This window comes from Patagioenas fasciata, chromosome 2, assembly GCF_037038585.1.
Source record: "Patagioenas fasciata isolate bPatFas1 chromosome 2, bPatFas1.hap1, whole genome shotgun sequence".
Lineage (NCBI taxonomy): Eukaryota > Metazoa > Chordata > Aves > Columbiformes > Columbidae > Patagioenas > Patagioenas fasciata.
Window position 1 is genome coordinate 143,266,584 of NC_092521.1, and position 25,131 is coordinate 143,291,714.

Consider the following 25,131-nt stretch of genomic DNA (forward strand, 5'->3'; position numbering starts at 1 on the left):
TGGACCCAATCAGGGTTTAACTGGGTGAGCTGGTGTAACTGGAAAGGATGGAGAGTATTTGCAGGTGCCCATGTTAGATGTTATCTCCCCAATTATACCAGGAGCTTTGAGGATACAAACTACCTCTCTAAATCATTTGCTGAAATAGGCCCTTCTTAAGCCGCTAATTTAAATTCCTGAAACCAAACAAACCTTAGGGATGGGTTTCTTCACGTTGCCAGGCTGAAGAAAAGCCAAGTCAGTTCCTCTGCTGTGGTTTCTTTGGGGCATGAAGTGGTCGAGACCCCCGCTGTGCCGTTCTGCTGAAGGCCCCTGTGCCCCAGGGGCGGTTTTGGCTGCAACGTCATCAGACATGGGACAGCACGATTTACTGCAGAAGAATCGTGCTCCCTGCATTGCATCTGAAATAATTTGTGATACGAGTGAGTATCTGCCCTTCATCTGAAGTAATAGTATCCAGACTATAACTTTGGAGAAACTGCAATACTAACCTATAGCTTAAGGTGGGTATAATAGTGAACTGTAGTTCAGCTAGAGTCAAGTAATAAGAAGTTTTTACTTAATTGATGCTGCTCCCATTACAAAAATAAGCATCCACAGCACATTTATTTAATATTTAAATTACATCATATTTTTACATAATTTGAAAAGAAAATATATTTATCCCACATACAGTAATAGTAAACAAGTGCATTATTTCAAACATCAAAAATAAATCTTTTAACCAAGTCTGTACAACAGATAAATAAAATTATATCTACAATACTTAAGTTGTGAAGAACAAAACAAGAATTATCCCTCAAACCCACAGTTCCCCATTGCTCCTAATACTGGCATAGATGAAGGTTACGTGTCCCATCCCCACCTCAGTGTTCACCTACACCGTGTCTTTCAGCCATTCCGAGGCGCTGATCAAGGAGCTTCACTTCCCAAACACTGGAAATAATGCACACAAAGAACAAGTAGCTAAGTATCCTTCCAATAGCTTCAAAACTGCTGAATTTGGGGGAAATGAATGATTTATATTTTTATGACGAATGCCTGGTCATTCTTTAAAAGAAACTGTTCTCCACAAAAAAAAAAAAAAAAATTGAAGCCATTCTTTTAACATTTTTTTCTTCCACTCATTGATGGCTGCAAAATTGAATTCAATTTTTTAACTGGGATAAGATCAAACACACATACGTGACAGTACATACAGTACAAATTAGAAATCGTTTCTAATCACACATAATTGCACATATGCTCAGAAAACAATACTGTGCTTGTGCTAACAAGTAATCAGTAGAAGGATAAAGGTCAAACTATCACTTGAACCAAAACCACAAACAACAAAGAAATGATTGTAACTTCACTGCCACACAAAAGGGCTATTTCTTTCAGTTTTACTTTTTAAGCTAAAGGGGAGAGTTACTAAGCAAGATGGGTGCTGCCAAAAAGGATGGGGAAAAAGGTTACTTCAAACAGCTCCAACCTCATTTCACTTGTAATTCTGGGACTCAACCATCTGGACACAACAAGGCGACCACTCAATCCCTCCTCCTCATTACACCAATGGATTGACTCTCATCCTTTTAAACAATATTATTACAGGATAGAATATGGCACCAGTTCCCTAACGAGATGTAGTTCAAGGTCACCTACAAGAGAGGTTCAAAGATCACCGTTCTCCGGTTTACCCATTTCCAGAAGATCCGGTGGAGCAGATGTGGTGGGATTTCATCTGACTGGAAAATGCTGGAGGTCTTCCAAAGATTCTCTATCTTGAACTGCGCCTCTGAAATGTATTCATCTGTTTGTTCACTGGGATTGTACAGAGAACTGCACACAGTTACATGAATTAGTGGAAAAATTATGAAAAAGTAAACAATTTTTGGGGAAAAAAAAAAAAAAATCTGTATAAAAAAATTCCACATCAGAATTCACCATATTTGCTGAAAACGTATTAAATTTCTAAAAGAAGCCCATAAAATATTATGTAAACTTGTATATATTCTTAAATCACTGAATTGGTGATCACTGTTTAGTTCCATATATAAAGGGTTTCATATAACATATACTATCTCCACCCAAAATACTCATTTCTAAACAACAACAAAAAAATCACCATTTTGTTCAGAAAAATGCCCTGGTTTACCAGTAACTTCACGTTTCACATCAGCTAAAGGTGACCATTAACAAAGGATCACAAGTTTGCTGTTGTGTTCCTTGATGAGAAAGATGACGGCACGTGTTCCGTGCAGGTGGTGCTCTTGTAACATCCACTCTTCATTCAGCTGACCCAAGGTAAAGTTAATTCCATGATATGCACATGATATTGCTAAACCATTTAACTTCACTTCTTCATGTCGTGTTTAAACAGATATGTAAACAGAAACATATATCCAGTAGAAAAGACTCATTTTCACATGCAATGCTGTACAGTGCATTCTTGATTCTCAGATTCTTTGAGAAGGTGATTTCCACACAAAATATGTACATTCGCACTATATACATTTTCCACACGCTTCATTTAAGTGTCTTCTTGTACCTCCAGTTCAGAATATTTGTTCAGGCAGACACAAAGTAAACCTGAAGAAAGTTTCCAAGAATCTTCTCAAATTAATGCCTTGACTGATCTTGCGTTGCTGAGAAGAAAAGTAGTCCAGATAAAAATCCAGCTATGCATAGCAACCTTTTCAGCAGAGTTGAGTTATCTTTAGGAACCACAATCTGTGCCAGATCATTAGTGATCTGAGAAATTTCATGTGCCACACACACAAATATAAAAGTGCTGACAAGAACATTAAACATTGGATATCCAGGAATGAGCACCAAGATCCCCTTTGTGTCTGCTGCCAGCCAGATGTGATATTGGCAAATGAAAAGCTGAAAGAAAAAAAAGAGTGTTTTTAAAAATACTTACATAAAAGTATTTTTACTTATACAAAAACATATAATTATTACTATTGCATCAACTGACACACTGTACTGCCTAGGTCAGACATGTATGATTCAATAACATACTTTGAGAAGCTGTTTTCCACGTGTCTTTGCTATAAGACAAAACTATTAGTCTTCACAGGGCACAGTAAAATGCGTTTACTTAGTCCTTAACCAAGCGTGGTGTTGGGGCACATCATTCACGTTAGGTCACAACAGAGGAGGAATACGCCTCCACTCAGTTACTCTGCCTCTGGTGAGGGACTGAACTAATGTGCCTGCAAATAAAAGATAGCGCTTCAACTGCCACTGAATACAAAGGTCCCTGGAGGTGATCAGCACCTTACAGTTCACCAGCAATCAGGACAATGAAAACGTGATCATTTATGAAAAATTCAAAATCATGTACTACATATACGTTATGTTACAATGAGTTTCTCCTCTAAGTTCCTTTCCCTTTAAATAACATATTCTAGTAGTACAATAAATTAAATAAATAAAATGGAAAGTAAGATAACTCCTACTGTTTCAAAACATACACTCAGTGGAACAACATGACATTTGCACTAAGAAGGGTTTTGTTTGTGAAGTTACATTTTCTATTAATGCAGGAAAGCTTCCTAGTGCAAACACATTTATAAGTGCAATATTTGCCAGTATAATTCATGCTGATTCTTCTACTGCTTTAAATTTCTATCTTCCAACTGCATACACACCACATCTTACTCCAGCATTCCCCACTCTCGCAACCCAAAACTCTCCCCCAAAACCAGCATAAGAGATAAGTTTGCTACTGTGAGACTGCTATTTCAGCTATGATATTTAATTGTAGATGGAAGCTACAGTGCTAAAAGAAGTCAATATGACAACATGGTAATTATTTTTCACTATTCATGTGTTATACTACAATTTAGATGGGAAAGCCACCTGAAATTTCTAAGTTTCAATTCAGTGTACTTCTGATCATCCTACTTACCTCTAAAGAAATTTTGCCAAACCAGGCAAAGAAGGAGCTATACACAGATCGGACATATCCAGGAATGTTCCTGATGAGGATGAAAGCTAAAATCTTAAAAAAAAAAAACCAAAAACAAAACCAAAAAAAGGGTGGTTGTGGATGACAAGCTGATTACACACACACACACACACAAAGTTTATTCATTTTCACATCTAAATCAAAGTGCATTCTGCATTCAATTTTCTTTAAAATCTAATAAATATAAAAACCAAACAAAAATCCACACAAGTAGGTCTTGAATTTGCAAATCTCCTACACAACATTCTTATAGCATAACAAGTCACATTTAGATCTTCAGCAGAATCATGGCCTTGGTGTTGATAGATATTCCTATACAGTTACTAGGCATGGTCAAAAAACATATTATACCATGCTGGCCTAAGATTAAGATGGCCACAAATCTGAGTCAACCCTCACTTTTTAAAGAGAAAGTGTCAAGATGGACAAATCATATTGAAAATGTTACACATGCTGTCCCTCAGGAGAACAGGACAAACTATTAAAAACACAACACAATACAACACCACACAACACAAGAGAGGGAACAGAATCCAACATCTGGGGTATAGAGGGGCACCGGACACAGTAAGAGGAAAATCTAAATTTTAGAAAACCAGATGCATGCCCCTGTGGCCCACCTCTTCTCTGTATAAAAGTGACTACAGGGTCCCATAGGTTGCTTCCTACGTTAATACCTCCCAAACATGCAGGTTTCTCTACAGCTTTCTTCTTTTCCACTGCTATGCAATTAGTCAAAAGTTGGGTTTGGACTTAAAATGGTGCATAAGAAACCTACACTAAGGACATCGAGGTTAATCAAAAGCAGAATTACAGTATATGATTTCAGTGCTTAAAGGCAATGAAAAACGAGCAATGTAGCTAAACCCTTTTTCACTTTCAGACGTGAGAATGAAGCTCAATAACTGACATTCCACGCGAAAGCAAAAATATATTTTAAAACAATTTTTTAAAAGGCCCAAACAAGAACAGGCTAGAGATTCTGTGACTGTACGGAAAATTACTATAATTATAATTACCTGCACCACAGAAACAGAAGGATGTAGTTCATTGCACTCTGTCTTGTTTTTACAGCTACTAGCCCAAATAGAGTAGGTCTAAAAGATAAAAAAAAAAAAAAAAAATCAGTCTGTGTAGCAATTATATGTAACATTTAAAAATGAAACAAGAGGTAACCTATTTTGAAATGCTTCAGCACTAGTTGGTTCACTAAGATGTGGGACAGTAATAGAAAAAACTCCACGTGCTTCATTTTCTCTTTCTCTCAAATTCTTCTCTGCAACTGATGAATATCACACTTGTTAATACTCTAGGATACAGCTATACTGTTGTTCTGGTTTTGTTAAAAACAAGACCAGTTCTCTTTTCGTGATTTTTCTTTTAGCTATGTTCTTCTGGGTGGCTGTACTTTTCTGAGTTTTAGCCTGCATTTTTTTCCTAGGATGCTGTACTCGGTGCTGATAAGAGAAGAAGCTCGTGTTTAGATTTATTACTATGGTAGCCAAGAAAGACTGATAAGTTTTCCCACGTTCCGTTGTGAGAGGGGCGTGTTTGAGGAAGGGTGGATGGAACAGGTGACTAGAACCGCCCAACGGAAGTATTCCATCCCATAATCGTCATACCCCCTATATGAGAGGGTGATCACAAAGGTCATGCTCTCTTCCACCATGGCCAGCATCTGGAGAGGACCCTGTCTGTCTGCCTGTGATCTACAGGCCTCAGGCCCTGCATCCCTGCAACCGGGTTCCAGTTTGCTGTGCAGTCCCGCCCATGACCTCCGGGGGCCTGAGCTGCACCTGCTGGAGCTGCCAGCTCCGCACACCCAGCTCCTGCTGCTGGAGTGACGCCACCTCCACATCGAGCATTCGAGATTGGTTTTGTATATTTTGTATATATTCTCTATTTATTAGTAGCATTAGTAAAACCCTTTAAAACTCTCCAACTTGAAGTCTAAGTCTCTCTTCCTTTCCCCTTATCTTTCTTATAATCTTTCCATCTCAAGGAAAGGGGTGGCAGGAATTGAGGGGATAACAGGGAGTGTCTGCTATGGTTTATTGCCGCCTTGCCTTAAACCTTGACAACTGTTGACATTTTTTTCATCACAAATAGAAAAGCAATCAAGAGTGGAGATAAGAGCTGCATGATCTACCATATTATTTTCATGTTCCAATCTTCCCGTAACGTTTGAACAATGAACTGAAAGAGCAATGTTGTTTTCATCTACAGTTGACTGAAAGGAAAAATATTTATTGAGTAGATAGGTAGGGCTGTGCACAAAAGCACACCTGAAGTATCTCCAGATCAAGATCTGATTTTTAAATCAATGTATTTTCTAAACAAGGACTTCAGAAAACTTGTTCTTTAGAGATCTACAAACCTGATCGTACTGGTTATACTAGGTACGTACCGAAAAGGATACAACTGAAATAAATAATAAAACATTTGAAACTCTGTTGGAGAAAAGAGGATCTCCCTTTCCTTCTGATATCATCTGTCGTTTCTGCAATGCCAGATAAATAAAAGCAAACAGCATCCCATGAAAAACCACCTGTAAAAGACAAACAGAACGCACTGAATATTTCATGGCTTTACAAGTACTTCAGGTACAAACTCCTAACAGAAACGCTACAGGACAAACTATTTCTACTACTGAAGCTTAGGTGTCAAAAGGCCCTCCCTTTCCCAGAAGCAAACAAAAATAGGCTTTCTACCCTAGGTTGTCATAAGCTGCATTTTTAACTCAACTAAAAAACTAGAAATAAAATATTCTTACTAATGCTTCACAGAGCATTAGAGACAAGACAAAGAAATTTCAGGAAGCTTTCAAGTACCTACTATCCCCTCTGCAACCCATGCCAGCACTGAAAAGGCCTTTCTCTGGGGAAAAAACATGAATCTCTGGCCTTCTCCCAAGCTGGCAAGTGAAAACATTCAAGAAGCACCAGAAGCGCTTCCCTCTCTCACAGACACAGCTCCTCAACACTCTGTTTTACGACCTTATGCCAAGTTCTCACTGGCTACCAACACGATGCTGTCTCAGGCCCATGTGGTGCTCGTCTCTTCTGTTTATTTTGGGATTTCCTCTCCAGCAGCACCACAGAACACACGCTGTTCACCAGCAACACAGCTCCAACTTGGGAATGTCCCTGTGCACGGGATCACGTTCAGGGTAAGCTTATCAGATAAATGCTCCCATCTCAGCAACTCACCTTACCAAGAAGGCAAAAGAAAAAAAAAAAAAGACCAATGTCTCCCTGTTCTATTCCCCCACATCATAGGGTCAGTAACTGGAAAGAAAGCACTTTCCTGCTGGAAAACCACTTAAAAATATGTGAAAGAATAGTCTGATTTGGGCATCAAGACACTTGTTTTAAAAGCATTTTAAAGGTAAACTTAAAAGAAATATATTCTTAATTGATACAACTGTCAAAAAATATTATTAAGAAAGCCACCACAATAATCTGCCTGTATTTCAACAGCCTGAAGTGCTACAGGTGTTAAACTTTCACAGTAAAATTTTTGAGAAAAGATAAATCTAGGTCACTTTATGACTTTATTTTTTAAAAGCAAACTAAGCAAGATCCAGCAGCAAATAAATCAACATCCATCTTTTAAGCAAGGCTTTGACAGACACTTGCAGAAGTAAGTTGAGTGCAGCTTAGTGTTACATTAAACAATCCACAGGGACAAACTCTTGCTTCTTCTGAAGGAAAGGAAAACAACCTTCCCTTCCCCCAAATTAAAAAACACACTTGAAAGACCAGTATAAATTTATGCAAATGTTACATACATAGCGATCCAGTTTCCACCTAAACCACCACTCATAGACGTTCCCATTCAGTTCAAAACACTTGGACAGTGGCCAAAAAGAAAATATCTTCTCAAATGCACCCTGTAAAAAATAAACATGGCAAAAGTGTTAACACTGATGTCAACCATATTCACTACATTTAAATCAATATGCTCTCTTTTAATTTCATCACATCCCTGTTTCACTAGCTACACAGCATTACCAAAATAACAGGCTGCCCTGAAGGCACTCCACTTGACAAAAGAAAACAAACAAACAAACACCATGACCAAAAATACTTCTTCAAATGAGAAAGGGTTTCAGCTTTGCTTCCCATGAAGGTATTGGAATATCTTCCATTTTGTACTGGAGGCTTAAAGAGAGAGATACACTGATGTAAAAATCCCAGAGTGTCCAACCCTGCCCTTACTTCTGCCAGCTATACTCACAGCAGGCAGTGAGAGGCTAATTTAGCATGAGAACCAGGCTTTTGATATGGTATCAAAGCAAATTCCAGGACTAAGAGACACAGATCTTTGTATCACCCTACATACCAGTATATGCTCACAAAAAACCCATAACCTTAAGCACATCAATAAAACCTCACTCCAAAACCAAAGCATAGACCTTTGTAGGAGTATACTGAAACTGTAAGTAAGATACAGATTTGTGTTTTTTTTCCAGCATCCACACCAATTCAAATATGAAAAGAAACTGAAAGGTTCCATTTTTCTTCTTCTGTATTTATGATACAGGAGCAAATATACAAGTTATGCACACATTAATAAGCAGAGATAGGTAATACACTCTTAGGTCATTAAGCACAAAAGTAGTGAAAATTTACAAACCTGAGAATATGACAGAAAATATATACATGTCAGTAAGCAAATCAGTTTCAGCAGTAAACCAAAGTGCCATAGGCAGTTTCCTGAGGAAGAAATAAATTAATCAGTATACAGTCATCAATTTTTCAAAAGCAAAACACCCAGGACACATTAAATAATAATTGCCAATTATTTATTGTAGCTATGCTTAGTAATAGGTACATTAATAAATAACTGTTCAAATATTGCCAGCAATATTTTATCACTGTGTACATTTACATATTAAATTTGACTTTAAGCAACTAAAATAAATAATCACAACAATTAACAACTTAATTCTAAATCAAGCCTCATGTCTAAACCAGGAGCAATATACATACAGAAAGAAGAGAATTTAGATGTTCAAACAGAAACATGATTTTAAAGTCTCTGCTTTCCCAAACACTCTGCACAGACAGTCCTTACTCTAGTTGAATGTCAATGAATAAATAAAACAAAATGCCCAACAGTTTTGCCATGTGAAATAAGCAGAGCATACGTTACTAAACTTTGAGGTACCAGCTGTACTCCAAAGCTCAACTGAGGTGATGAAGGACAGGTATCTTGTTAAGATAAGCCTGAAAATCTGCTCCTCAAAGCTGTCAACTGATACTAAGCTCTACTCAAGCCTCACCATTGCAGCAGAGATCATCTCTCTCTCTCGCCACATAAATCGGTGGCTGTAAACAGGGACTTAAACAGGTGGAAGATGTCACTGAAAGATTTTCTAGTCTCATAGTACACTATTGCCCCAACACGCAATAGTAATTTCTCGCTATCTGGAGCAGAACTGCCTTTGTAGAAAAAAAGTAATATTGGAGCTATTTGCCTTCAAGATATCTTGTAAAACTACTCACTAGTTATAGTTTTGCAGCATCTATTCCTAGGACGCATTTGGTATATTTATTGGTCATATCTGCAGACTATACAATTTGGATATTATTCCATCAATAGGGAAGGAGGATATAAGACTTTTAAGATTTTAGTTCTAATTTAGGTGAATTAAATAATAGGCATTTACCACATGATGACAGCTCTTCAATGAACTGCAACACATAAAATAAACTGGGATTTCACTTCAGCTTTTATTTAAAATATCCGTCTCACAAGACATATTTCTGATAATTCACTTAATCTGAGATACTAAGATAACAAAGCCCAAGTTCTCATTTGGCAGGATACAGCAGAATCTGCGCTCAGGATGGATGAGACATGTTGACGATGCAGAACAGGGAAGTCTGAGTGCTCACTGTTCATGCTGCCCCCAGTAGTACAACACAGCAACAACCTCAAGTAGCATCAATAGCATAGCCTATATTTTTAGTTTGCATCCAGTAAAATTACAGTTCTTGATAAAACATATTTCTGATGGTCAAAACCTATTAAAAAGTATTGTAATATGACTGTAATCAGAGATAGACTTTAGTCATCAGCTGTTACATTTTTCAACTGACATATAACAATCATCTATGACAAACCAGAGGTATGTGAACAGCTGTTTAACATATTTTGACTATGTTACAAAGAGACTGAGGTGTACTAACTATACCATTCTCTGTATGGTTATCATTTGTGTTAACATGTAAATGTTTTATAGCAGAAGGGGGAAAAAAAAATCTTACCATTTGCTTTTTTCTGGACTATCTGAGGCCATATAGCTAAGGTGGCATAAATGATCATAAACCAGACAGTGACTAGTGGCACAAAATAGTAGAACTGGTAAGGTCGGTCCATCACTACGCACAGTACCACGACCAAGAAATTGAGACGAAATAAAACCTGGAAGGAGTCAGAGAAGACAGAGTATATATAAACTTGGAGGTAAAGCTAAGAAAGACACGGAACATGTTTCTTTAGCAGCGTATGAAAATATCAATGTATTTCACATAGAATCATAGAATCATTTTAGTTGGAAGAGACCCTCAGGATTATCGAGTCTAACCATTAACCCAACTCTGGCACTAAACCACGGCCCTAAGAACCTCATCTACACGTCTTTTAAGTACTCGCATCTCACATGCTGATAGTATTTCAGTTGAAACATGGGTTAAATATCTCAGAGAACATCAATAATGCACTATCAGACTGCAGGTTGATGATGTAGAACTTGACCTGTCTTATGCTGGCCTACTTGGGTGGAGGCAGCAAGAAAAGAGGGTAAACCAGAACTGACTCTGAGCTGGGATGGGGTATTCCAGCTGATGGATGCTGTCAACGCCTCTCTGCTTTCAGTGCCTGGGCCATCACCAGTGCTGTCATCATTCATTTAACAAGCATCATGAGCTGAGTTATATGACAACGTACCACTTAATAGCAATTAGAGATTCATTTTTGTTTTATTTTTTTAAGCTGGTACAGCACACACTGCAAAACTTGGGAGGGGAACCACAAAAACAGGTACACTCTCCAGCGTTGTTAATTTTCTTTATTAACAAATGTAGGCTTCAAGGCACTGTCTTTGGAAGAGAAAACAACCCATAAAATCAATAAACCTGACTGGAAAGTATTTGTTTCCTCCCTATTTGCATTTTGATCTGAAAACTCAAGCCCATAACTGAAAAGGCTTTTGGGCCAAGCAAAATATCAATTTTTAAATAAAAACAAAACAAAACAACAACAAAACCAAAACAACAATAAACCTGCATATTTGTTTTTCAAAGGAAGCAGATACACCTGATACGTTTGTGAAATTTTCATCTGTTTCTAAAGAAAAAACAGCAGAGGGGATGTGATATTTCTGACCATATTCTAAAACAGTTAAACATACTGTTGCACAGAGCTAACTGTTCCAATCAAAAATACAACCCAACAAATTCTCAGTTGAGAACAAACGAAAAAGCAACGTACAATATTTGGCAATACTTTGCTATGTCTCGAAAGAGGTAACAATTACTACAGTGATGCCACTTGCTCGTGTATTATTAAGCTACTTCAGTGCAAAACAGCTGGATACTTAATAAAGTAGCAATGTGAAGAGTTTCTTTAACAGATCAGAAAGATCATTCATTTGAAGGAAAGAGAGGTACCACAAATGCTTTGGGACACTATTAATTTCCCCAACTAACCAACCAAAAAGTTTTTCTTTTCACCAACGAGTGAGGAAAAAATCCAAAATGCATACTAAAATCAAAAGCTTTCACAATTTAAGCAAGTGGAAATGACTTAAATTTTAATCAGAGACAAGAAAACATTTGTTCCCTCTACATAGAGACTTGTTATGCTGGGAGAAAGCAAACCAATGTGCCGAATGACTTGCTGAATAAATACCTTTATTCACAGAAGAGGACAAAAAAAGAAATTCTGTACACAACTGACTAGGATTTGCCAAACATCTATCTACTTGTATAAAGAAAATTCTAAGAGAAACACACTAATAATTAAAAAAATACAAACACACACAGGAAAATGTCAACATGGAGCAGACTCATGTTTTAAGAACAAGGTAAGAGAAACAAAATGAAGTATTTCCAACAGGTGATTTGAGAAAACCACCATGTTTTGGTGTTGGTTTTTTGGTTTTCTTTTCCCCCACAACAGAGGCGAGCAGATGAGAACCTTCACATCATCTATTTATTCTCAATAGTAACTGCAACGAGGCAACTCGGAACATCATAGTTATCCACATAAACCTCTTACTCACCAGTGACTACTGAAAAGAATCTAGGAAGATTTAGCAAATAAATTTCTCACCAATGATATCACTCTTTACTGCCAGCCAGCGTGTCATCATTACTCATATATTGCTATTTATTGTAAATTGCAACTGCAACGAAAACTCCATTGCTATATATTGAAAATTATTTGTCTTGATATTTTAAGGGCTGCATGCTTGCATTTTTTACATTGCAAGTATCATTTATATGCTACATGTTTGTATTAGACAAAGGCTACCATTTAAACAGATCAGATTACATGGCAACAACAGTCATTTTTTATGTGCAGACCCTGGTTTTGTAATCACGTTATTTAGGGAGTATGGATATATTATGGATGTGGTGTTATCTGAACACATTTCTTTATAAAAACGGTAAGTAGATATCCTTACCTGACACACTCTGTATACACCAAAGTCCCCTTTTACCCAAAAATATGAGAAGTGTCCATAACCTGTTTGGAACAGATATGCAGCCACCAGGACTCGAATGTGCATGTACACAGGCAAAAACTGTTGAGAAAAATAAAGTACCTTTTATAAATGGCCACGTAAGTGCTCTTGATTTTCCTTTCCTCCCTTCATTTTATGCTGTTTCTCCATTGCAGTAAAACAGCTCTAACTAAGAGAAGAAACATTATGCTGAATTTCCCTCCTTCTTACTAAGCTCTTTTGTTGCCCTAAGTGCTCTGATGCTAAAATGAGTTGCTGCTATTTATTGCTCTACACTTTCCATATTCTCTAAGCAGTTAAGAGAGAGTTAAGAAAGGATCTTTGAAAGCTTGCCTTCAGCAGTTTCAAGTTCTGAACATAAAAATGTTGTTAGCAATTAAAAATAAAGTAACATAATATTCTACATGGAGGAAACAAATATATTTTTTCATTGGCCAAGTAATATATAAAATGCTCTTATCAATGAAATCTACACCTAACTAGAGAGAAAAGCTAATTCTGCTAATACAATTTTTAAAACTACAGGAACAACAGCATGAGTTATTAATTCTATTCAACTCTAAATATACATTCGCACTATCTTTCTTTTGCAGTAAAATGCCCAAATTGCATTTCCATTTAAAAAGAAATGAAATTCAAATCACTTACAGTGCTTGCTCCAGAGATATGATAAATCAAAATAACAAGTTGCATCCAGCCCTTCCATTCATCAGTCTGTTCTCTATTTAACACTTTAGTCTAATGCAAAACAAAACAAGAGTGTTGCTATTCCAAAAAGTACAACGAACATCTACAAAATGAGGAGAAAAAGTTCAAAACAATAAACCACTTTATGGGTAAATAGGTCTCAATTTTAAAAGACTACTGCCTAGTGGACATGGGTCTACCAGATTTTAAAGTGCTCTACACGCTCTTGTATCTGAGCTGTGCTCACTTCAAATTTCACTGAATGATAAAGGCTAAAAGCGCTTATACTCATATGTTTCAAAAGGTTCTGCATCTAATTCCATGCAATCATTACATTGCTTGTGAATGAATTTTCTGCAGGTGAGTCATACTGACTTTGAAAATTTGACTTTCAATATTTAGTGAACAGTTATTTACACTCAAATGGGGAAACAATGTTATAAGTAGGATGTCAACATGATCATTACCTCTTTGGTATTTTCGGTATAAAATACTCCCAAAACCAAGATATAGACGATTGGTATGAAGAAAGATGAATGTGTATAAAATTTATTTTCCTTCATGAAAAGATTTGCTCTGTCACATAGATAAAAATAGGTCATGATTAGACCAAGTTTGCAGAAGGAGTGTAAGAGCATCTCTAACGTAGAAACATTAGGAGTGCTGGTGGCAGGTTTCTTCTCCTCTCCACTTTCCAAATCAGTGCATGATTTGTTCTTCCGAAAATTATTCCGATGAATTAAACTGATAATTAAATATCCAATAATGGACAAAGTAAAGAAACAGAAAGCTAACTTCTGTATCAGAGTGAGAGGAGGCTGAGGTTGGCAGCAGGAGCCATCAATTGGCTTCATTATCTTATTGCAGTAGACATTCATGAGAATCATTGCATTCTGTCAAAGAAATAGGCAGGTTTGTCAATTAATCTCTAATAAAAATGTTAACATTTTAATCGTAAGAAATTTTCTTCTAGAGCATGCATTGACATAAAACATATGCAATTCTCCCTTATCATTACACAGATTAAAGTTCCCAGTACACCCATACGCTTTGTTGCATTCAACAGTACAGACAAAACCATCTTTTCCAAACAGGAAACCCTTGAGCTTCTCGAGGTAAGCAAAAAGAATTAAGCCGAATCCTTACAACAGCAGGGTTCTCTCTACCAGCTGTAAAAGGAGCTATAAAGAGCTAAACAGACTATAAACAAAAACCAGCTCACAAACTTGGGTCCTAAAGCGGCACAGTAAGGAGAGTCTCTAAAATACAACAATGAGACTGAAACCTGTGGTAAGATGATATTTAGTTCATCCGGTACTTGAAAACAATTGAAATCTGCAAAGGAGTGGAACTAGAGGTGACACAGTGGGAGAGCTCCATCACAAGAAAGGCAGACTGACAAAATTCAGAGGGCCTCAGTGCATGCATCAATATAAAACAAGAAATAAAGGCAGTGGTGCTCCATACACCCAGGAAGGTGTATATCATTTGTTTTCTTATCCTTTTCATACTCCTTACTAAACAAAATTATATGGGCACATATGGGAAAATTTAAGACATTTCTTAGCACTGCCTTACAGATCATTAGCACTCTAACTCATTCACGCACATGAAGGCACTAAGTTTGTACTCAAGATCTAAAAGATCTAGCAGGTTAACAGCTATTTTAAAATAGCTACAAACTACTTTGTTTGCTATTGTTTTTCAAGCATCCTATAAAACTGACTGCCCTCCCACCTACTGAGATTTTCTGAACAAAATCTCCTGAAGAATGTGCAGACCATCATTACATTCATATTATCTGCCATTTCAGAACATCGACTTAAAATCTTGTTTTACTGTTATTACTTTTTAATGCTGACTAGCGATAAAAACACTTACTGTATCTCTGCTTGATTCAGGGAGATGCAGGCCATCTGCAGACTTCATTATAGTTTCTTGTGCTATCAATTTTGATACGCTGAACACTTTAACTTTAGCTTTGGAATTTCGGGAGCTGCTGTTCAGAATACGAATGGCTGCTTCATTATAAGCATCTATTTTCTCATTAGTGATCATTTTCCGACTTTCACTCAGCATATCTTCATAAACGGGGTCTGTATTTGAAAGGACAGAGAACAGGCACATTAATCTTCTACTTAACAAATACTTAGCTCAAATTGTACAGGCTACTTTCATTTAGGTAGCCACACTTGTTTAATGGTACAGAAAAAATGTACAATGAGGAATGAGTGACTGTTACAGTAACTAGTGTAGTATGGAGAGTTGTTTATGAGGAAATGTTCTTATTGCCATTCCCCTAGTCATGCATAAGTGCTTATAGATTAGAAAGCTTTAGCCAGACATGAACGCCTGTTTGATTTCCCCAAACCCATGAAGAGTGTATAATGATGGAGTGCAGAGCTGTTTATGCCTTCTCTCAGCAATGCAATCCCCCAAGGAAAGACTCCAAAGCCAAGAGGACCAAATACAGGCAGCAGAAGAGACACATGAAAAAACAAACAGACAAACAAAACACAACAGCAAAAGACTCTCAAACCCTCTAACTAGAACCCTCTAAATTCTAACCCTCTAATTAGCTGCAGAAGAAACCAGTTTCTCATTTCTCTAAGTCACGGTGTATAGGCATACTCCACTTGTTCTTGCTGATGGCAGAATTTCAGTCTTTCAGAAGAATGGAACATGACTTAATTCCCTGCAGGCTTCAGAAATTATGTAGAGCTTAACACAGGGTTCTAGATCAAAAGGTCAGCTAGAGATCAACAAGTTGCTATGAAAAGCTACTGATGTTCCTAACTCCTGTGAAACACCCTCTACAGGCTTTAACTTGATTTACTTTTGCTGCCTTAATGTCTACTTTTGGACAATGAATATCTAAAAAACTCTGTTCATATGGACTGCTTTTCCTCTTATTTGTTCCATTAAAGAGCTCAGAAGAGACTTAAATTGACTGGATCTTTACCAACAGAACACTGAGACATGTCTGACAGCTAACTGCTTCTGTTATTGATAAACATGGTTTTGAAAGGAATGCAAGAAGATTAGCCTGTTGATTCAGGTTAACCTCTAAACTCATCTTTGATAGGAACTTGGATGTGATGGTACAGCTGGATATAATCCCATCAGGGTTCAAAATCTGCTGTTGTTTCTAAATTCAGGTGATGATCATCTAAAATGCTGTATCCCACAGCAGATAAACCAGGAGCACATTCCACCTCTGACCTCATTGTTCAGAATCAGAGACACACCTTAGCTTTATTGAAGAAAGGCAAAAGAATGTGAAGCTTGGTGACATAGTAAAAATAACACAGACTTATTCTGAGCCATGATTTCTGGCTCCTAATCTTAGTGTATCAGTGCTCAGTGTACGGAAGCAAGTTTCATCCTAGAGACTTAAATTCTCTATAGCACGTCATTTCATTCCAGGCACACACAGAGAATGCACTTGTTGAACCTTTTTCTCTTACTCATGTAATCTGAAAATTTAATTGAACACAAACACAGGAATACAGCTGGTTTATGCACTTGTGATCTTGATTCCTAGGAGGCACATACGGAACACAGCACAAGGAGAACAGACCTAGCATATTGACTCTGACAGTATGCTAACACATAATTAAGAGTTCAGAAGGCAAAAGACTTTCTTGGGAAAGCTCTAAAATGTCCATCATTAGTAACAGCTAGATATCAGCTAGTTAAGGCTGCAGAACACCAGACTGGAATTCAACCAACACCCTTACTACTCTGCAAGTAAGCACTATGGACAAAATTTTCTGTATCCCACAAGATAATGATTCAACAGACAGTGACAGTACAAATTGTTACCTGATGCTCATTACTTTACCTTGTAAGACCCAGTAAACATCACTACTTTTTGCTAATTTTTCCAAAAGAGGAGCAATTGAAGTGATATTGATTTTATATTGCGTGAGGGCTTCGTTGCTGCCATTGTGAATCTTGATAGACCACTGAAGAAATAAAGAAAGAAATTCAGAACCTGTATGTCTGAGGATACTTAATTGATTCCATTGCTCCATTAGTAGGTATTTTCCATTATTTCTATAAAGCTAGATTATTTCTTCGGTCTTCACCTTTCAAGTGCTAAAAAAATTCTTTGGACCAATCAGCCATCTAGACAGATAATTACATTCCAACCTAATAATATTCAATCTAATGTATATTTGATTTTTCATAAATTGATACAAGGTATTTTAAGTAAAATCCCCTTGACTTCAAACAATGATGAAGTAGCAAAGCCAGAGGCATATAAAAATTGTAGCAAATTCGGTCAATTTTAGTCTAGGAAAACTGACCACAGCAAGAGATGTGTGCAAGCAAAACTTGATGGTAGCATCAAGTGCTAAGATTTCCATCTGTTTCGCAGATATCCACAAAGGAAAAAAAAAAAAAAAAAAGATCCATTTTCGTTTCTGATTTAATCTTCTATATGAAATTATTAGGAGAAGGTACAGCCACCCAAGAATTTCTCCTACCTTCCAAAAAGAATTTCCCATACTGTAGGAAAAATACATTTAGTATTTTTTTAAGTATTACTGTATCTATACTGATTTAGTAAAAATCTGTAAAAGACAAAAAAAAAAAAAAGACCTGAATGTAGTGAACTCTCTAGTTATTTTCATATATCTACATAGAAATTTTGATGTAACTCAATTACACTAATTAATCTACTTCTTGAGAATATTACTGAATAAAAACAAATACTTTATGAAAACAAATAACATGCGGCTGCTCCAAGAACTCACACTCTGGGAAAAAAAAAAACAGTTTCTCCTAGAAGCTAAATCTTTATTTATGAAATCCCTGCAGTATTTAAACAGACAATTGAAGAAGCATACTCTATTCAGCAGGAAACTAAAAAGCAGAGCACTCCAGTGACATTCTGAGACCATCTTCTTTTCCCAGAATAAGCAAGCAACTGAGTTTTGTACTAGCTGGAGCTTCTCCAGTTTATAAGACTTTACTTCTATTTATAAACTGTTACACAGTTGACATCTTAAGACAGACATGTCCAGACCAAAGTCGCATGACCAAACTGAGAGGAAAAATTAAAGATACAGGTAAGTTTTAAAATGCTGACAAGACCAAGGACACACACCAGTTTAATCTGTAACAGCAACAGGTTACCTCACTAGTGCCAGCAACAGTAATGTTGCTGATGTGTCAGATTCTTGAAGCACTTTATTTTTCTGCAAGTCCCTTAAAATAGGGGATATTTATCTTTGGCCAACTCTAGATACCACCATTACTGTTTTGTGTGAATATGTCAGTGTTATAAAGAGCTGAGCATCACATACATATTGTTGGTTCTCCTCCTAACGTAGATATATGAGTAAAAGGAACTATTTAGCTAAGAGTCCTGGATGTCAGAACATAATCCACATATAATGGCATTTTCTGTGTGAGAGACAGAGACTCATGCTAGTAAGACATGCTAGATTCTCAGACTAAGCAGAGAGATTCTAGGTTTACTGAGATTCCTAAAACTCAAATATTTATGTGGATCCTACAGAGATTTGGCGGGTTTCATCTGTAAGGAAACAGAGAATTTCTGATCCCTCAGGAAATGTGTAGAGGTCTGCATACATATATGGACCCCCGCCTAAAACTGGGGGAATTCGCTCTAGATTGCATGCCCAGGAGCTTCCAGACTGGCAGAATGCCCAAACTGTCACTGGACCAAACTGCTTTCAAAGAATTTTGCTTAAAATGGCACACATTCTTCTCCCTCTACATTTCACCTGTTATGAATTCACAACAGCTAATTTCTTTCAAATTCCATTTCCAAAATATCCAGAATAAGGGACATTAAATGTGGAATCAATGTTGACTTGTTGACTCCCAGCACCAACCAACTACTGGAACAGACTACTTAGGGGGGGCTGTTGAATCCTGTCCCTGAAGTTTTAAAGAATTGGTTCACTCCTGCCAAGCACAACACAGGTGTAACTGATCCTGCCTTGTGGCAAACTGAAGGGCTAGGAAAACTTTTCAGGTTTCTGTCAATCCTGTTTTCTGTGATGCTGCAGCTCATAGCAGTGGTGGAACCTTCCAGTCGAACAAGATTCAGGAAGTGAAATCTCTTTGGTTGTTTAATTACTCCTGTAAAATTGAGGGTTTTCCCCCTATAAGTATAAAAGAAATATGTCTGCTCAAAAAGAGCATTCGAAATTGGACCGTGGTCAAAAGCAGTGCTTTGAGACTGAAAAGAGTTCGTTAAAAATACATCTCAGTTAGTATGCAAGTACTTCTATTTAACTTTTTTAATTAATAATCTGCTTTTAACAAATAAACTACTTTATTAGCTAGGTTCAAGCTAATCAATGCTGATCAACCAGTATCACTGCCAAAAAACAAGTACTGTACACCACATAGCTATAATAAAATACATCTGATATTTTAGAACTACTTGTGGTAACAGAAAATTCACTGAGAGTATATTTTTACTATTAATTTGGCTTAATAAATTCATCATGTAACCAACTTGAAAGCATAAAAATTATCCTACTAGAACTTCCTTCTTTACTAAAATACACCATATAACTTACCGTGGCAGCTCCTACTACAATTATATGAGGTTTTGCCACAGAACCCTAAGACAGAAAGTAAAAAGCAATTAGTTTTAAAATATTCACAAATTTTACTTATTGTTATATTGAACAAGGTAATTAGGACTTATATCTCAATTAACTGTGACTCAACTTCTCCATCAGTTAGTGGTTACAAAAGAAAAGACTGTGAATATGTTACAGAGAACATCAATTTGTGATATACCAGAATTTGCAAAAGATTCAATAAGCACTTACAATCATTATCAAATTAGCAGCATAAGTTCTCTTTAAAAGCTATTTAAACATCTCCTCCTAAGGTCAAGTAAACTGTAGATCACATTATTGAAGTACTTTTTCTCTCAGCATCTCTCATCATTCTCAAACATTTGTTTGAGCTGTTCTACTGACTGAAGTGACCACAAACCCATTGCAAAAACAGAACAAGGACAAGGGGCAGTTGTTGCCCTTGTTTGAAAGTTACGCCTAGGACAAGGAACAGAACATGTACTCAAACAGAAGAGTACAAGGAAACAAACAGTGCTGATCAGCTCAGTGTGTGTTTTGCCTTGGCACATCAAGGGTTTAGCAGCTCTCAATTTTTGGTAGTAAAAACAGAAAAAGAAAAATGAATTATAACTTCAGCTATCTTAATGGAAGGTCTTGTGCATGAATGACAAATAGGGTAGCAAAAACATCACTGGGGGCCATTGCTAAATAACCCCAGGCTTTTTAAAAGACAACAAAGAAAGAAGAAAAGTTTAGTTGCCAATCTGTAAATTTACTACTCTTTATCAGAATTACATACACAATGTTATGCTGAATAACCTGACTGAAACATAAAATAATTAGTATGTAAGTTGAGTAAATATTGGGGAAAAAAAAAATCAAGGCATTCTTGACTTTCCACATTGCCTTTGTCCTTCAGGTTGGAAGACTCAAATTGACATAAATATAAAATCACAGAATCACAGAATATCTCAAGTTGGAAAGGATGTGTACTATACAAAAATATTTGTTCACATGAAGTGGAGTCATTGCAGACACAGAGGAAAAGTTAAATCAGAGTAAAATCCTTTCAGCTCTTAATAGGATTAATCAACCTGCTCCTAGGAAGTAGGGTTTTCCTGGTTTGGTTTGAGGGTTTTTTTTTACCCAAGTGAAGCCAACCTTGTGAAACCAGGAGATGCCCAGAAGCATACACATCAGTAAACATCCCACTTTCACTATTTTGACATCAAATTTCAGATCTCTGGTACATAACTGACTGAATATATGTGATATGTTGCAGTTGCTGGACGACTAGAAATTATAGTTGTGTCTATGAAAAAAAAAAGCAAGCCAGTACTCCTCTGTCAGTTGCTATACTTCCCTAAAATAAACAGTTTTTAAAGACAAACCTCAGTCCAAGATTTGATACGTTGCCTCATAGAACCATTAACTTCAGGATACCACAGGAAATCCTGTAAAATAAATCCAGATGTACTCTGTAAGCTTAAAGACAAGCAACAGATTAATAACAAAAGATTAAAAAAACCCACTCATTGCCATCAATTCAACTGCGAAGGAATAACACTTGGCCCAAAGTGAGATTTCCTTTATAGTTAGCACGAAAAGCCTGACATCTCAATCTACCGTGGAAAACAGACAGAAAGAAAACAAAACTAACAACAAAAAACCCCATAAACAAAACAACAACAAAAACCAAACCAAAACAACAAAAACACACCACCAATAAAATCTCCACCCAACCAAACAAAAAAACCCTTTGCCCCCATGAAAAAAGGGGAAATTTTCATTTGTAGTTCAGAAATTGGGATTTCACCAAGAAGGTAACTGTTTAGCTTCTGCCGAAGGGGATGTCCTTGAGCCTTCAATGCAATCAGGGCTAAAACCAAGCTGACATCCATAACTTATTTATTACAGTTTGCTTTTTGCTCAATTTCCCAAAGTTTTTACAAACAGTTTTTTGTGGGTTTGTTTGTTTTTTTCTTAGAGGACTGTCCATAATGCGACTGACAGCTTGAAATAACGATTTTCAAACAGAAATAAATCCTAACTTTTTACTTGACCACTTCATAAATTATTAGCTGTTTAAATCCAATAGTGCTATGGACATTAAATGTATCATCTAGTGACCTTTTTTTTAGATGTTAGGAGTAGTGTCCAACCTTCATCTAGAAGGACAGTCTAATGTAATTTATTTATACAGTCCTAAAATTACATTCAGCCTTTTGAAGGCAACTGCGAAGCTGATGTGGTCCCCTGTGAAAATGAGTTTGACACCCCTGGTCTATACCTTGGCTGGTGCTATTATGTCTCCCAGATAAAGCTGGGATCATCTAACATCTAGTTACTCCTCAAGTGCAGAAATACTGAAAGGCTAAAAGTACAAGAAAGTGCAATGGTAGGGACTACATATGCAGAAATTATTGTGAGGAAACTTTATAATGCAGAATGCAGAAACACTACCAGCAGAGAAAAAAATTTCAACCTTCCACCTGGCACATACCTAAAGATTTTGGTAGTTCACCTGAGTACTGTCAACTCAGTCTTTGACAGGAATCTGTGAGTGACCAAGCAGCCACCTCCAGTGGCTGAAGGATGGAAGGGTCAATATGATGACTAGAAAGGGCAAAATTAAACTCTCCAGTGATCTTCACTTTGCTGGTCAAGTATTTTCCACATTTAGATTATTGGGGTTACTGCCACTCTGAAAGTGAAAATTCAGCTACCATGCCAGTAATGTCAACAGCAAAGCAAGGAAGCAGCAGACTATTTTCCGAACTACTCAGACATCTCCTAAAAACCCAAACCTGCCATCTCAAATCTTGGTGGTTAGACACCTACCAAAGCTTAAGGAGTTTTGAAGATGTAGGTCTGTCTTAGGCTACACCAACATAAATCACATTGCTTTGTCTCCTCTGTCCTGCCTTGTGTTCTGCCCTCTCTCTTCCACCATTCACATACCTATATGATAAGCCACATCAGAGTTGATCGAAAACAAACCCTATAAGGTAAGATTTTGACTGAATTGACTCCTAAACGAGACCACCCCACAGTTTTAACAGCACTAGTTACAGCAGAAACACAGAAATACAGTGTGAAGAGCAACAGAGTGGCAGAGCATGGGCTTAAACTGCAACGGGCTCATACCTTAAAATGTGATTCTGTGCCCCAAATCTTAACCACGTACACAAAACAAGTACTGAAAACTCACTTGCAGACAACTCAGAAAGTACACTGCTGCTTTGGTTTTCATGAACAGAGAAGGAGTTGTCTCCAGGGAATAAACAAATACATGACTAGCAGAACCCCGGTGCTGCTGACAGCTGTCATGGGAAGCATCGAAAGCTACTGAGGACACCATTGTCATTGCCCGGGCAGAGGAGAACTGAGTCCTTCATAAAACCTACCCTCAAGTACTTTGTTTGTTTTCTTTTTTACAATATACACATTATAATCACCATGGTGGTTATTTCTCCATGCAAAAACAGTGGAACGAACACTTGCTGGGATAGCATAGAGCGCTTGATGGCAATTATGACGATTACCACTCTCTGTAAGTTAGCCCCAGATACACATTCTTAAAGCAGTGGAAGACTAAACTTCCTGGCAAAAACTATTTTTGGGAAGGCCACATTATAAGATCTGACAAAAATAAAAAATCCAGCTCTTGCTGCAATTTGAATTACATTGTATGAAATAATAACATGCATTACCGTGGCTCACAATTCAACACTAGATAAAAACTTACCACTTTAATTGAAGAAGATTTATCTTCAAAAGGGATATTTCCATGCTGTCAAAAAACCCAAAACAACAAAATCAAAGTAAGACAAACTTTCAGAAGGAAAAAAAAAATTGCGTTCATATGTTAATTTGCTCTCACCGGAAGGTTTATTTTCAGTAGAAAGGATTTTTCTTGTATAAACTTGTCAGTATACTGATGCAAAATATTTATGTTACTTGCTTGCTAAAACAAATTACTTGCATAAAGGGTTATCTTTCCTGGAAGAAATCTATCCAATAAAGCCTGAAAAGCTCACTCTCTAACAAAGGTATACATTTTTTGCCTAAATTTAGGCTCCCCAAATGAGAAAAGCTTAGACTTTTTTCTTTTCTCATACTTCCTTTCCTCTACCGTTCCTTTTCACTTGTCCATCTTCTTTGCACAAAATACCTGAACAGTTTTAATTAAAGCATAAAAGAAAATAATCTCAGGCAGAAATAAATTCTGGACTATATGATTATATTTGTTAAGTGAGACTGAAAGAAATCAGAGAGGAAGCAGTCAGATACTGCATACACAATCCTCCTTTAAAATATTACTAAATTCAATATTAGTTTCAATCCTGGTCCAAAAAAACAAGTGTATTTCTCTTCCACAAACAGAGCTTGATTTCATAAACACCTGACAAAAGATATCTCTTGATTCAAACATCAATGATAGCACTCCGTCATCTCACCATCACTTTTGGCCAGCAAATGTGACCCAACCAAAAGACTAAGAAAACCAGAGTTATTCGATCAATCAAATATCTTGTTTTGGGAAGTGAAAGTGAGTGCATGCTGCCTGCTGAAAAAACTGCTAGCTTGCTCTTCTAAACAACAGAAGTGCTAACTAATTGACAAATCTGATCTACAGTTAAAAGTGAAACATCTTTGCCCTCACTAATGTACACATATCCATAAAGGGATATGCCTAAGAAGCATGATATAGCAGAAGAAACGAATATTCAGTTCAACAAATGACACAGCTAAATCCTTTCTTACTGCTTCCACCCAGCAAGCTGCAACTTACATTCTTCACCTTACAAAATTCAAACAGCTCTTCAGCAACAATCAAAAGGAAGATAAGACCAGAAGCTATTTTTAGTTTCAGGCTTAAGATAGACCTGGAAATCTGTCATTGCCCCAAGGATTTTTATGAACAGATTAGATCAGCAATTTAACTGACATTTAAAATGACAAATTATAAGTCATGAATTATGACTATTTAAAAACACACAAAGGAGCAATCATTTTCTCATCGAGAAGCCAAATATGAAGCATAAATTGCTATGGGACAAGTGAGCTTCATTAATTTATTCCCAGACTGCTGCAAGCTTTCTCTCGAGCTTGCTAGTTCACTTCTCAGGTTCCCAATAATCTCATTAGCA

The 25,131-nt window shown here is 36.9% G+C and overlaps 1 protein-coding gene across 2 annotated transcripts in view; it reads right to left on the minus strand.

Moving 5' to 3' along the window:
- Window positions 1–587: 587 nt before the first annotated feature.
- The window catches only part of CASD1 (CAS1 domain containing 1), a 34,457-nt gene continuing 9,913 nt past the window's right edge, over window positions 588–25,131 (minus strand). For both annotated transcript variants that reach the window (XM_065831477.2, XM_071805122.1), the window contains exons 4-18: window positions 23,727–23,771; window positions 21,370–21,432; window positions 19,970–20,014; window positions 17,248–17,371; window positions 15,285–15,499; window positions 13,871–14,296; window positions 13,365–13,454; window positions 12,657–12,776; window positions 10,234–10,390; window positions 8,597–8,676; window positions 7,749–7,850; window positions 6,366–6,506; window positions 4,978–5,055; window positions 3,899–3,991; window positions 588–2,868 (exon numbers count right to left, since the gene is read on the minus strand). In XM_065831477.2, the coding sequence (XP_065687549.1) occupies window positions 2,602–2,868; window positions 3,899–3,991; window positions 4,978–5,055; window positions 6,366–6,506; window positions 7,749–7,850; window positions 8,597–8,676; window positions 10,234–10,390; window positions 12,657–12,776; window positions 13,365–13,454; window positions 13,871–14,296; window positions 15,285–15,499; window positions 17,248–17,371; window positions 19,970–20,014; window positions 21,370–21,432; window positions 23,727–23,771 (2,046 nt within the window). In that variant the 3' untranslated portion in view covers window positions 588–2,601. The remainder of the gene's footprint in view (window positions 2,869–3,898; window positions 3,992–4,977; window positions 5,056–6,365; window positions 6,507–7,748; window positions 7,851–8,596; window positions 8,677–10,233; window positions 10,391–12,656; window positions 12,777–13,364; window positions 13,455–13,870; window positions 14,297–15,284; window positions 15,500–17,247; window positions 17,372–19,969; window positions 20,015–21,369; window positions 21,433–23,726; window positions 23,772–25,131) is intronic.